Source organism: Hermetia illucens, chromosome 6, assembly GCF_905115235.1.
Source record: "Hermetia illucens chromosome 6, iHerIll2.2.curated.20191125, whole genome shotgun sequence".
NCBI classification, from domain to species: Eukaryota; Metazoa; Arthropoda; class Insecta; order Diptera; family Stratiomyidae; genus Hermetia; species Hermetia illucens.
In genome coordinates, this window is record NC_051854.1 from 16334280 (window position 1) to 16349402 (window position 15123).

At 45.3% G+C, this 15123-nt stretch overlaps 1 protein-coding gene across 1 annotated transcript in view; it reads right to left on the reverse strand.

Annotated features, from left to right (window-relative positions):
• Positions 1–257: 257 nt before the first annotated feature.
• Positions 258–15123, reverse strand: part of LOC119659243 (zinc finger protein 852-like) — a 169508-nt gene continuing 154642 nt past the window's right edge. The window contains exons 5-7 of the mRNA XM_038067223.1: positions 11551–11743; positions 10559–10664; positions 258–954 (exon numbers count right to left, since the gene is read on the reverse strand). Coding sequence (XP_037923151.1) covers positions 647–954; positions 10559–10664; positions 11551–11743 — 607 coding nt within the window. The 3' untranslated portion in view covers positions 258–646. The remainder of the gene's footprint in view (positions 955–10558; positions 10665–11550; positions 11744–15123) is intronic.

The window sequence follows — 15123 nt, forward strand, 5'->3', positions numbered from 1 at the left end:
GTACAAAATGTCCTGGATTTACTGTTTCGTTGTGGGATACTATTTAGAACAGGAGATGTAATCACTCAAACTTTGGAAGAAGAAAATTAGTGGGTGCTTATGTAATGGAGATGTCCTTCGTGAAGATTTTGATGAGAAAAATATGAGAAAATTATGAGAGAATTTGAGAGAGCGTCAAAAACTGGGAAGGCTTGGGAGCCAGGAAGAGGATCCTAGAACAGGTTAGTAACATTTGATACTACAAAATCGTTGGATTTGTTTCAAATTTATTGAATTCACTTTCTATCAATATTTTACTTAACTCTAAGACAACTGTACACATAACTCGTCTTGTCAATAAAGCTAGATACTATTCCAACTGTCAGGACACAAAAATCAACTTGTATCCATTTCAGATATCCCAAATGAATCCTAATATCTACTCATAAACCTAATTAATGCGCCTATCCAACTACACAAAATATTGATACAAAATCCCATCATCGACTAAGACAAGATAATTACTATCTAAACCAACTTCGTCCCCCGAAACAAAAACGGATCGAATAACTTCACTCCGATAAATCTTCGTAAAATTGCATTCCGAAATTCCCACGCAGTGAACTAGGCTAATCAACCCGTAAGAAATTTATCCGACTAATAATTCTCATCGCTTAGTAGCCAAGGACCTTGATGCTGTCGTCGTTGTCCTCGATCCTAGTCCTCTCCGCCCACTGTTGACCCTCCTCATCTGACCACCATTACCATCAGCATTTGTATCTTCGTCCTTGGCATCGGGAACGCCTAAAATTTTTTCCAATTCCGATGGTGATGTATCCAATTCGGGGGTTGAATACGAATGAAATGAAATAATCGGTACCGATGTCGAATCTGTCGATTTGGTAGCGGAGGTCGAGGTCTTTTCCTGATTCAATCCGGAATTGGGCTGGGTTGCTTTGGTGCCGCCACTCACGCCTGTGGAGAAAGAAACGGGAGAATGATTGAACAGGGGGTGGCAAATAAATTCCATTTCAATGATTGCCTAACTAATCAATTCCATTAGATACTGGTGTGTTGCTTTTCGCTTGCTATGCTGGTATTTCGAATTACTCCCCCTGATGATTGTCTCGTTGAAGCAATTCCGGAGAGGATAATGACCATCATTATGTCCTCGAGTGACTCTTTAAGAATTTTCAGAGACACTTTGAAAAGTTGGAGCGTGGACAAGGGTGTGAATGAAATTAGAAACGACTTTTATCTGTGCTTTTTCTACAAGAGAAATTCGAACAGGATGGGGACGAAAAGGAACATTCAGCAGCAGCCCATAAATCAACGGAAGAGGTCTATATCACTTGATAGTTCAAAACTAATTACGCCAATTGCGACTAATAAATGATTCTTCCTTCCCAATATGAAGAAGACTACTTTTAGTAGCGAGGTTCCATCAGCCATTGCCATTGCATCCGATACCAGTTGTTCTATTCATTACAAAACCAAAACTTTTTCCAGTTGAATCTGCAAACAACTGCTCAATTTACACAATCAGGAAGTATTTCCAGCAACCCTCTTGTGTCCTAAACGCTGCTGCCACTTCTCAAGAAATTTTTCTTGTGCTGTTTTCACTACGAAACCCATTAGAACCATCTCTATTCCTATAAACGTAACCCCGGCAACCATAGAAGAGTATTTCTTTAGCGCTGAACCTTAGAGGACGCACTCGCACTCCTCCTCTACTGTTTTGCATCAAGTGGTATTGGGGCGTCTTGGAAGAATAGATTCCACTGCATGCTGTAGCTAGCAATGCAATAGTATGTGACCTAATCGCCGCCACTTTTGCGCCTTCCGATCACATTGCGTTCGGGTGGCAGACCTATGCGCACGTTAGACTAAGAACCTTGGTTTTGTTACTGTAGTTGTAGTACAATCATGCCTAAATCAACTGCTGATGGCTAGGTGGTCAATCTGATTGCTCATACGGTGTCGGTCAGTTGAAAACCGATCCCCCATTACATGTCCAAGCAAAGTGTTGTGCAAAACGACCTTGGCATCCAGATCACCCATCACGATCGCAATGTCACCTTCAGGAAGCCTCTCCTGAACTGCGTGTAATTGCTCAAAGAAAGCATCCTTCTCCACTATATTGGCAGTTTCTGTTTGTGCATACCACTGTACAATGGCGACCCTCCTTGATCTGGACCGAAATCTGGCAGTCAGAAGTCTGTCAGAAACAGGCTCCCAGGTCCAGAGAGCGCCCCTTGTGATAGACGTCAAAAACAACACTAGCACATTGCCATTAGTGTTCCAGGAGGGAGTCTCTCCATCTTACTTCGCTTAGGGCCAGAATGTAAAATGCATATCGTTGGGAACTTTCGATACTGTTGCCGAGGAGCTCGAGGAGCGACTTTCAGAAACCAATCATAGTCCGTTTTCGGAAACTAAGGTCTACGACTTAAAATCAATCCGAGACGTTTTCGATGTTTCAGAAGCAATAAAGTTTCGAAATTTACACAAATTTCTATCCCTTTCAGCCAACTTGTACGGCAAGCAAGGGAGACTTTGAGTGAGGCAGGTCTAACGCTTCTTCCTAGAACGGTGCAACTCACCAAATGGTGGAGCGTGCCAAAATTGTTATTTACCATTTCCGTCAGGTGGGCAAAAACTCTTTCCCATTATATACGCCTTAAATAAGCCGATATAGTTGGGCTCTATTCGAATCAGTATGTCAGCCGACAGCTTTGGTGTCCCCAATTCTCTTATAAATATCCCAGTTTGCTTTCAGTTATTTGGCAAACCCGCGATCTCTTTGCCAATCAATAGTTTCATTGATGATCGGAAGGCACTCGCTGGTTCAACATAGTATCGTCAAATGCCTCCACAACTTTCTAATTTATGATACCTCTTCTGTAGGCACATCTTGGAAACCATGCTCCGTAACAAGACTTCTGTGATCCCTCTTCAAAAAGACATTTGAAAAAACAACCCGGTACGCCAGTGTCCCTAATACGAAATGCTCTCCGTCAGTTAATCCATTTTCGGGGGCAGATTCACGGTCTACAGGAAAAAAGTATGCAGGTAATTTGGAATTCCTCTTGTGAGAAATCTAGCGGTTGCATCATTTTTAAACGAAATTTTCATGTGGAGTTTCTAACTGGAGGCCGCATGACTGCCCAAGTCTCACTGGAACCCAAAGAGAGAACTCAAAAGGGAACCATGGCTTCAAGATACTTCCCAGGTGACGACATCCGGATCCCACTGGCATTAGTTGCTAAACTGGCATTCTGCGAGAAGACGTTCGGCTAAGACAGTCACGTCATCAAGGGATAGAAGGTGACCCAGAAACCTACCAAGAATAAGAACGGAGATGCAAAATCCCTTGAACCGAGCGAAACAAACCGGGAGCAAACAGAGATGCAATCATTTTCCCCGCGCTACTTCAGAGAGGCCTAGGCATATATACCTATACGTTGAAGGAGGGCAAACCTGTTTTTTTTATTATTACGAAAGCGAGTAAAAAGGATTCCTTTCATCCTAAATCTTTTAAACCAATCTGCCTGATATCGATCGAGATGATCATAAGGAACTATATTCGAAATAACGTCTTAATGCTTCATCCCCCAGCCTCGATGACACGCCCACCGGACAGGACGATCAACAGAAACTGCTCCGGATAACATAGAAATTAAAGAAAATACTTTGTGTGGATTTTCGGTAACACGTCACACACAGAGATATGAGATGCCCCGATTCTCATAAGAAGGGGAAACACCCCGGCCTTCTGGATAGGAAGTATGAGTAGGTCTATAGAGGGGCCGACAGGTACAAACTCCATTGTCATGAACACTACTCAAGGTTGTCCACAAGGGACACGATATTATCATGTGGTGTATGCTAATGAACGAGGCGCGAATTTTGGAGGTCTTTCCAAATTCATATACTCCTACGGGGAAATCTCTAGAAGGCATGATTTCAGACTCAACGAAAAGCTTACATTTGATCTCTACGACGAAGCCAGCCGCGGTACTAAAGCCCAAATCTACCCGTAAACGGCGGCAGAAGAAGGCACTGCAGAAGACTGTGAAGCACCTTGGTAATGAGGACATGGACGTGGCTACACCACCAGGTTCGATAATGTCCAGAGAAATTGGCCACAAGGAAGCGGAATCTTTAGCGGAAAATGTAGACAAACTAGTAACCCCCATGAAATCAAAGCGGAAAACGTTTTACATGGACGACTTCTGAGCCGGTGTTAAACTTCCGAAACTCACAGCATGAATATAAAAGGCTCGTTAAGTGTTCGAAGTGAGACTTCTTTAGAGCATACTGTAAGGAACTCGAAGGCGAAAGAGAGATTTCATAGTAGTGCAGAATCCTCAGAAAGGATGGGTCGGCCAAGTTGGATTTTCTTGGAAAACCCGATGGCACCTTCACGAACTCCAGACTGGAATCAGTACAGGTCCTCTTAGAAGAACACGATCCAGGAAAACTGGTGAGAGAAGTAGAAGGGGGAAAGTTGGCGATTCCTACAACCCCTTCAACGCAAGTGTTGCAAGGTGAACTACAATACTGCGACAGCGGTTGTTACCAATGGAAAGGTGCCATACTGTCCTTTCAACACTTTGAAGCACCTGGTATGGATGGCATCTATCCAACAATGCTAAAGGAAGCTAAACATGACTATTCTAATCCAAAGGATTTCAAACAGTTCAGCTTGACATCATCCTTGCTGAAAGGTTTGGAAAGACTGGTTGAACGTCACATTCGTGGGAAGGCGCTTAGGTTGCACCCACTAAATGAAAACCAACATGCTTACCAGCGTGGAAAGTCCTGTAAGTCTGCGCTTCATTCTTTGATTTCAAAGACAGAGGATGAAAATCTGAAGCGTGATTACGCAATGGGGATGTTCGTGGATATTGAAGGGGCGTTTAACTGTGCGTCTTTCCAAAAACTTTGTAATTCCGCCAGAGTGAATGGTGTTGATGCTATAATTATGTGGAACTACGTTATGATAACCACGGATTGCTGTGTCCTGAAATGGCTGTCGATCACTGCCTAACAGCAGAAGCAACGAAAGGCTGCCCCAAGGAGGTGTACTATCACCACTTCACTACTACGCGAACTGCAAAATTTGAAAATACACACTCAAACTTATGCTGATGACGTGGCCGGGCCTGCTGATGATCGGCGTGTGTGTTTGAGAAGCTTTTGAGAAGAAAATATTTATAGCGTCTCAAGAGGAAGTCACGACCCTAAGGGAACGACTAGAAGAGGGGAGTCAGTTGTGGCAGAGTAACTAAGACATTCGGCGCTATATCCCGACGGTGTGTTCATCATAGTAGGAAACCAAACTACTTGTGGAGGCAGGAAGTCTCACTACTGACGCCATCGCATCTCCAAGCGTCAAAACAGAAATTTCCAGAGCTGGAGAAAGAATCTTCCAAGAAGCGTTCAAAAGACCATAAAGAAACTAATCGGAATTGCTGCAGGCAGCTGTATCTGCTAGCAAATAAAATATGAACACGTGGCTTATCACCAAGTGACGTGCCCGCGACTATTATTTACGCAACACAAAAAAAGCGGATCTCAGCCAATGGACGTCTTCTCCCCGGGGTCACCGTATAGGAACTACGAGAGAGCTATGAACATATTGGCGATAACAATGCTTCGGGAATGGACCGGATTCCAAACAAAGCTCTGATGTTGACTGCTAAAATCAGCCCCAGGTTCTTAAGCGCATATGGATCGTACTTAAGGAGGAATCTTTTGCGCACAATGGAAGAGACAAGAGGGTTGGTTCTGTGGCGTTCGTACTCCCCAAGGTTCGGTATTGTTACTGTTGAACTTAAAGTATAATGGAGTGCTAGGACTTCTAATGCTAGAGGAGGCAACTTTGACAGGTTTTTCAAACGGCCTGGCGGGATGGTTCGCAACTACCACCTTAGCACTCCGAGGGCATGAAATTGAAGCCATTGACGCCATCATATCATGGCTACGAATGGCTAAACTGAACCTTCCAAACGAAAAGAAGAATTTTAAAATCCAAGTTGATAATTACGAATTCGTTTCAAAATCAATCCTTTTGAGCTTCACGGGACACCATCCTACTATATCCTGTTTGGGCGGGAATACCAGACAACGCGGTCAACCGGAGAAAGGTGAGTTCGACGCACTGGTCAATCGCGCTGAGGATTTTCAACGCATATAAGGCCGTATCGGGGCAGTGTCTGTGCTAGCGGGAATGAGCGCGTGAGCAAGTGATAAGCATAATCTCTACCAGGGAAGGAGTGTGAATCTGTCCGTAGCGGAGATGGCAGCTACGGTGGGATAGATACTGACAGAGATAGAAGCCCCAATCCAGGGTAACATGCGAATCGTGTCCATTAGATAGTTTGCAGTCGGGGGTAACTAACTGCATTCGAACAGAGCCTCATTGACACCTGGTCGCCTCAGTAAGTTTGACCCCGTGCTACGGGAAGCTATGGCACCGCGGACATCCTAAACCTCATACTCGTGGGAATCAAATTAGCACAGGATAGGTAGCAGAATCATCATCATCGACTAGCCAAAATATATGGAAATCCTTCTTCCAACCAAGTTTATAACAGTACTAGGATCATGGTGAGGTGATACTGAGTGTAATGCTAAATGTGACTCATGTAAACCTCCCCTTTTGCTTACACAAAAGAGGGCCAACCAACTCTTCGATCCGAATGACCTATCTAGTGCCAAATCCTTTTGAGCAGACCACTTTAGAGCCGAAGCACCGAACACAGTTCGAAATGGGACATGGTTGATACAGGAAGTATTTTCATGGGTTTGGATTGGGCGAACCTCCCACGCACCTGAAGCAAAGTGGAAAGCTAGGCTTTTTTATCCGAGTTTCGCTATTGAAAGACGGAGGTTAAACAAACCCCTTGACGTTGTTATAGGACCCCATATTCTCATGGAGGAGACGCTGATATCGGAAGCAAAATGGAGCACGGTAAACAGAACAGCAACTACAATACATGAAGCGGCAGGAACTGGATCGAGCCTGGAAAGGGCGACGGGTAGTGACTTAATCATGCTGGTATGAACCAGAGCCCTCCCCGGGAAGGAGGCAAGCAAGAAAACGTTACAACCGAAATAAAGAACAGATGTTCACTGGCCTCCTCCTTTCTTTTTTTGAGGAGGTGGAAACCTTCAAAAGACACTGGCCTGGACACGCCAACGTGTGGGATTCTTACCCACTAAAACCACCTCCGGTTAACCCCAAGCCCCGTGGAAACACCGTACGGTATTACATCACGGGGCGGAGTCAGCTCATTTTAGCTTGGTCCTCTTTCGTCTCTACGCGGTGTACGTAACCGCGCTTTTCTGGTCTCCTCTGCATTTCGCAGTTTACTCTGGATAGATACGACCATGGAGTTGATCGCATCGCAGTCTTCCTCACATGCTAACATTCTTCACACCACATTCTCTGGTACGAGCACCTCTCCTCGAGTCTCCTTTAGGTTCTTCCTTTCCTCCGCAAACCTTCCCCCCGGGACTCCATCGCAGTTTGGACAATCGGGTGAGGTATCTAGTTTACACCTGAAGAGGTACTGGAGATATCCTCCATGCCCCGTGAGAAACTGAGTAAGATTATAATTAATCTCACCGTCCCGTCTCTCCAACCATTCCTTGATGGCAGGGATGAGCCTGTGTGTCCACCGACCCTATCCCGAGCGTTCCCAACACTCTTGCCATCTATTTAGATATCTCTCCCTTGCGGCGTTCTTCGTCTGCGATAAAGGAGGAATAGACTTCGTATTATATATATTCTTCATCTCATCAGCCAAGATGTCAATGAGCATCATTCCAGAGATGACGAATGCTGCATCATCTAAGACAGTCCTGAATGCCAAGCACACCCTTAGGCTATAAGCATGCCGGAAGCATGGCGTGGCCCTTCCACGTTCGGGATCATCCTTGCCACTTGCAGTGGATGCTTTGTCATAAACATATTGCACGTGTTGCTTATAGCTAAGCTTCCCGTCTATCATCACTCCCGAGTATTTGATGGCAGGCTTAGAAGTTATGATATGATCCCCAATTTGAATACGGGCAAAATTTCTTTTACGGCGCTTGGTGATGAGGACCGCTTCCGTTTTTTCCTCCGCAAGTGTCAGACCAGAACTCTCTAGGCAACCCTTAACAGTACTGATCGCTTCGCATGAGTAGACCTCAGCATCTTCGAGGTGCTTTGCGACAACAACCAGCGCTATATCGTCGGCGTAGCCCACCACCAGATTAAATACATCGTTGTACATGATGTTCCACAGCAGTGGACCCAGTACGGAGCCCTGTGGGACACCCGTACTCCTAGGGTCCATCATCGGTGTCATACCAAAGCTTCCGTTCTTGTAAATAACTGTTGACAATAGCTGCAAGATAAGCGAGAATACCAATCTTCGCCAGAGATTCCCGTATTAGACCCCAATTGATCGAATTGAATGCATTTCTCACATCCAGGGCCACTACGATGCAATATTTGCTAGTACTGCCCTTTCCACGGATTGCCAAGCCAGTAACCATTTTTATGACTCAGTGGTTGATCTGGCTTTATGGAATCCATACTGCCGATCTGAGAGACCTCCCAGGCTCTCAACAACCGGGAGTAATCTATTATAGATTACTCGATCTAGCATTTTGCCTACAATGTCCAAAAGACAAATAGGTCTGTAGGAGGTTGGCTCACCTGGAGGTTTGCCAGCCTTAGGCAGTAGCATCAACTTCTGTCGTTTCCATGATGCAGGAAATATCCCCTCGGACATGTACGCTTCAAACAACTCAGCAAATATGTTCGGTCTGGATTTCACGGCAAGCCCTATTCGGAACACCATCCAGACCCGGAACTTTGTTATCTCCTATCCTAGTGCAGATCTCCAGGAACTCGTCACTGGTAACTGGTGGTATTGCCGTGTTGTTCAGAGGTCGCCGGAAGCTGTCTGTGCCCTCCTCTTACTAGGGGAATAACCCCTGGATAATTTTCAACAAGAGTGAAGGGCACGCGATCTGCGGAGATGATCGGACTCTGAATCGCCCCATCACGATTCTATAGGCGCTCCCCCACGGGTTTACGTCCGTTTCCGAATAGAGCTCCTTAAAACTTTCCCTCTTGCTCCGTTGGATGGCGAGCTTGAGGGTTTTGCGGGCTTATATGCACGCTCTTTTCGCGCTTGGTCGATTCTGCCTACCGCTCTCTGAGCCGCTCTTCTGGCTCGATGATAGACTGATCGAAGGCTGGCTTATTCAGTATTCCACCAGTAGTTTGGTCTTCTACTGAGGAATGAGCACCTCCTAGGTATGGACGCGTCACACGCTTTGGCGACCTATTGGGCCACATGGGCAGCTCTTTCCGTAGGTTTATTAGGTTGGTCTAACCACATCTCTATGAAGGTCTGCTCAACTGCCCACTGTCCTCCTCCTGCCTCAAAGTCGAAATACTAGTCTATAACATTGAGAGCAGTAGACGCCTCTCCACCGGGTGTAGGAACCTAGCTGAGTGGAAAGAAAACGTAACTCAATAATGAACTCAACTGGTGCAACTTCTAAAAGCACGAAACTGACAACTGAAGGGACACTGACTTTAGGAACTAGACCTCCTCATATACCCTGTGTGGGTGGGAACACTAGACAACGCGGTGAACCGGAGACGAGTGAGTCTGTCACATCCGTCAATCGCGCATATAAGACAGTATCGAATGAACCAGTGTGTGTCCTCACGGAAATGATTCCCTTGGATCATCTACCGAGTGAGAAGCATTTTCTCTACCACGGAAGAGGTGCGAATTCGTTTGCGATGTGTTCGGACTTCCGAAAAGTCACTGGGAAGGAACTGAACTGGAGATGACAGCAACGGTGGGATAATTTTTGAACACGCCGCTGAACCTATACATTAATCACGTATTTCGCAAGATGGGATTAAAATCCTTCCCGCAAAGTGATTCTCCACGGTAGCCCCACGCAAGACCGTTACGAGGGGCAGTCCTTCATCGCATATATGCAAAGCCCAAGAAACTATGACAGAAGAAGATTTAGACTCCCTAAAATTATATGGTTATTAGTTCACTACCAACAATGTTTCCGCCCACGCACCATTGGAACGAGGACATCTGATTCCCACGTTGGGCGCTACTTAATTTACGACATGTGAATCATTTCAGTTACGAATTAAGTGTAGTTGCGAGATTGCTTAGCCTAATAGGGACACAATCCCAGGCACTAACGCTGGCACAAATAAAATTGAAACATAACAAATATCGACTCCCTTATTCGCATCAGAATTTTCAGCTTGGAAAAATTCCAACAAAAGGCAATTATTCAGAACAGAACTATAAATCAGGATACCTTCCCTGCGGAAAACAACACAACCACCTCAAAAAGACTAAACCAGTATTTCCTGCCAACAAACCAATCAAAATGTGCAAATTCCATAGATTAAAGAGTAATCCTCCAAGCGATCATTTACATTCAAAACAAAGTCGTTATGGCAGTTCATAAACTACCCCAAAGCGTCCTGAAAGACGAAAAAAAAAATTAAAAATGAAAATAAACTTACCGTGTCGCCGTTTCATATGCTTGTTGTAGTTGGGCCAATTGGTGAAGTGATGATCGCATTCCTGGCACGAATATGGCCTTACTCCGGTGTGCTGGTGTCGATGTGTCTGGCCAAAAAAAAAAATCAGGAAACGCCGCCGCCACCACCCCCAAATATCCCATGATAGATAGGCATAAAAAGGAAGAGGAAGCGCCGGAAATAATATTTGCATTAGAATACTTTAGCCCCGGCGGAAAGTGTAGTATAAAAATGTAAATTTATTAATTTCGGTCGGACAGGAAGAGCACCGCAGGACGAGCGAAAAACATGCAAATATTTTTTTCGTCCCCTACACACTCTCCCTTATTACTCTTTTGCCGTTTTAAATTATGGAAATTGTAATGCGTGTCTAGACTGCAGAGGTGAGAAATTGGGTCAGGGCTGATTTGTAGCGAAGGAGAGATTTTCTTAACGTCATTAGCGGCTGTATAAGGCGAAATAGCGCCACAAATAATTTAATAGAGATAGCCATAACTTTCAGGAGAATCTGCTGCCGTAAATCGGGAAAACAAAGTGGCTCTACACGAAATGAATGGCCCTAGGAAACTCTGTGGGGAGAACTAGCAGAAGGGAGACAAGCAATTAACTTTAAGAGACAATGATTTATTATGTACTGGCGGGAATTACAGGAAACTCAGACTTTCCACGAGGGAAAGTCAAGGATGGGACCATTGAATTGAGTTGAATAAACTTCCATGTTGATCTCATAAAACTGTTTTCACCGGAAATCCCCCACATCTATTCTGTATTCGTAAACATTTCTTTGATAAAATCAGCCAGGACCCGGTCTAACGAGGAGAAAAAATCCCGGATAACATCATCCTAATAAAAAGCTTTAACTAGAGTCCTCAGCCGCAAAAAGAAATAACTCTCACCGACCATGTAAATAATGAGGGACCGTAACAGCCCCCCTCCCCCTTCCATTTCAATTCAACAGTAAATTCACTACTTACCACCAAAATACTTCGAAACCGAAAACGTTTACCACAAAATTCACATTTGTAAGGCATTACACCTGTATGTATTCGCATGTGTACCCGCAACGTATCCTTTTCACGAAATTCCTTACCGCATTCCTCACATTTATGCGGACGTACTGACGAGTGTACACCCTTGTGTTTGGCCAGACGTGCAGAAGTTTTGAACCTGAAATTTAGATGAAAGCGAACACAAGACGGGTTTAGACACCGGATTTTGGATGTTATAATAAATAGCTGTAAAAAAACGTACGTAGATAAATTTTAACTTAATACAGAACACACTTTACCAATTTAGTTGGAAAACAAGAGGATTTGTGGCATTGAGGCGTTGTGGGGGTAGTGGAGAAACCTTTCATGGAGAGGACCGAAAATTTCATCTTCATGTGGAGAAAATAGTTTAATTTCGTGGAAAAGCTTTCCACTTTGCTATCGTACCTTCACTGCAAGATCTTTTATTATAAAATTTAGATTTCCAAAACAAATTTGAATTTCTTTTGGGTTATTAGTGAGGACTTTCATTGAAAATTTACAGAATCAAACGACTAAAGTAGTGGAAATCACTTCATCATTAGAAGTACCCGAAAATGTGCTCTACCATCTGCTCCTGCAGAAAGTTCATCTCAAGTTTATCTTGTCAAGAAAAAGGCACAAAATGTATCTATCTCCTACGTCCACTCGCCGGACAAATCAAAAATTACTTTCCAATCGTGGAAAAACTATCCAAGTGTATCACAAAGTTATGCCGCACCCCCTACTTCGTCTCCGCATCAAAATCGAATTAAGTCCGAGGTTATACTTTCCTTGTTACTTCATCAGAACTTTTTTCCGCAAAAGTTCCGATGTATATGTTACTCTATCGATTACCCAGAAACCTAGTTTTTTCCCTGATAGTCCTTCATGATCCATATCCACCCTCGACCACTCCATCCACGCTTGCATATTTTGTAACTATATGAATTTATATTTTACTTTACTACTCCCATAGTCCTTTTCTCGTAGCCTTCAAGTCCTGGATACAGTTTCACCCTCTGCAAACAAGTTACAGTTAAATCGTTTAAGCAAAGAGCTCTCTTTACATTAGACGGAACACATTCACCATCCCCTGCAGATTTACTCTTTGTCGTAATCAATTTGATGAAGGACCGACAGAAAAACACCGGAAAATCTATCTGGAGGGGATGCTGGAAGATTAAACCCGAGTACGCTAGGGATATGCGGAGAGAGGGATGTTTGCACATGAGATATAAAGAATTAAAAAGTTGGAGTATAAAGACAAGACAAGCTGATTGGTAGTTACTAAGTATTTATGAGGAACTTTTGTTGTGGAGTTGTGGAATCTGTCGTCGAGTTTGAACGGTTTAAAAAGTTTTTGAAGTAATAAAGATGATGAGTTATAATAATATTCTTTTTATGGAGGGGAGTCGGAGTTTTCGAAGAATGTCATTACACTCTTACACTCCGTCCAGGAACCATGAGGATGTATTACTGACTCTGTTAAAAAAAATCAGGGACTATCCGAATTATGGGCGACCTGGCCTGATTATGCTTCAGGCAAGTCCTAGAGGTGCTAATAGGACACCAAGCCAAGGTGGAACAGCATACGCCGACGTCTGCGTAGCCAATGAGGAGCTTGGTCTTTAGTATACGAACTCTGAATACCTTGGGCACCTTCATTTCAAATAAGGCCCTTACCCTGGTGGCCGGCCCAGTCAGGGTGAACATTCTTCCCGGACTACTCGTGGGACCAAGACACGGACTCAATTTTAAAAAACCAAAAACGACGATAGAAGAAGAGAAGGTGCTGCCAGGCGCATCATCGGAGGACGAGCTGCTGGCATCCAGTCAGGAGACAGTAGCCGTCGAGAGCAGTACACTGGATGCCAGCCGTAGCACCGCTGTACTGAAACCAACCGCAGAGACCTCCCGGAGCGAGGCGGCAAACGGACTAGTGGCAGCCTGGAATCCACTGCCGTCAAGCTGAGTATAGCGAGTACCAGACATAGTACTCCTAACCCGAAGCTCTCAATGTCGGGGGATCCCTCGAAACTGAAAACCAACGAGAACGTCGGCCGCCGGAAACCGACTAAGAAGCAAAGATCCACTAGTGTCCTGCTCAAGAGTCAGTACCAGAAGGCCATGCATATTCTCACCAAGATTGCTAAGAATAAGGAGACCGGTACTGTCGACGAGCGGAATGAAAAAATACCAGGCGATTGTTGAGGAATACAGTAGAAGGCAAAACCCATCGCTCTGAAACTCAATCGATCTCAAAACAAGGTCGCGCAGGATCAGAAGCGGAGCAGAGTTGGCAAGAGCTCAGACGCTAAGCAACACCCGAAGAAAATTCCGCAGCAACAGTCAGCCGACGGGCCACGAACTGCGAAACCCTTCAGCGACGTCGCCAGGAGCCACTTACCTGTGGCGCTGGCGGATGGTAAGTCTGCTAATGGCAAACTAGCGCCGGAGGTGTGGACCAGTGTTGAGGCCAGGCTGTCGGGGATGGTCTTTGAGCATCTTCTGGACACCGAAGGCGAACACGCGGGACGCATCCCCTGCGTTGGTTCCTCTCAGGTGGTCCGTGGGTTCCACGTTGTAGCTTGCGTGGAGCAGTTCCCTAGGGACTTTTTCGGTTCATGCAATGCCTGGGAGGGCGTAAAGTTCAAGGTCATCCCCTACGACGAGATTCCCAGCAGACTGGTCGCTCGCATCTGGTTGCCAAAGATCGGCATGGATAAGGCCAAGCTCGTCTAATTCCTGCGCCTTCAAAACCCCGGAATTCAGATGGACGACTGGGTTGTTATCAAGGAGGAAGGACCTCAGACAAATAGCCAACCTTTACTACTCCGCATAAACGAAGAGTGCCTGGAGGCACTGGAAAAGGTTAGGAATGCAAAGGTAAAAGTGTTCCGCTCTGCAAAACCAGACGACGACCTAGATCCAATCGACGCCGCCAACGAGCTGTTGGAGGAGATGACGGTCGACAGTCGACGGTCCGACGGGGACGGACGAACCCCCCACGTAAGCAGATCATGCTGAGTGTAACGCAGATAAATCTGCAGCACTACAAGTGCGCCTCGGCAAATCCGCTTGTCTTCCTCCTAGAGGAAGACATCGACATCGCGATAATACAGGAGGCCTGGGTTGGAGGCGACCGAACCATCAAAGGGTTCCAAAGCAAATATTTTATTTTATTCCACAGCACAGGAGACGCTGACCAGGACAGACCTAGAGCATGTATACTCGCGAGGAAGAGTCTGCACGCTTTTCTGTGCCAGGACCTGAGTTCCAGCGGCCTAGTCGTGACCGATGAGCTCCGCCAGAAGAACTACAACATCTGACCAACACCATAGCAACAAAGAAAGGCAACCTGTTGAGAGGCTGCGATGCCAATGCAAGGCATACGTTTTGGGGCAGCTCCGAAATCAACGAGAGGGGTGAGTCATTCTTTGATTTTATTATTACTTCAAACCTATCGGTGTGTAACAGGGGCAGTACAGCAACCTCCCATTTCCCTTGCTCGGAGAACTGTGACGGTTGGCAGGAGGT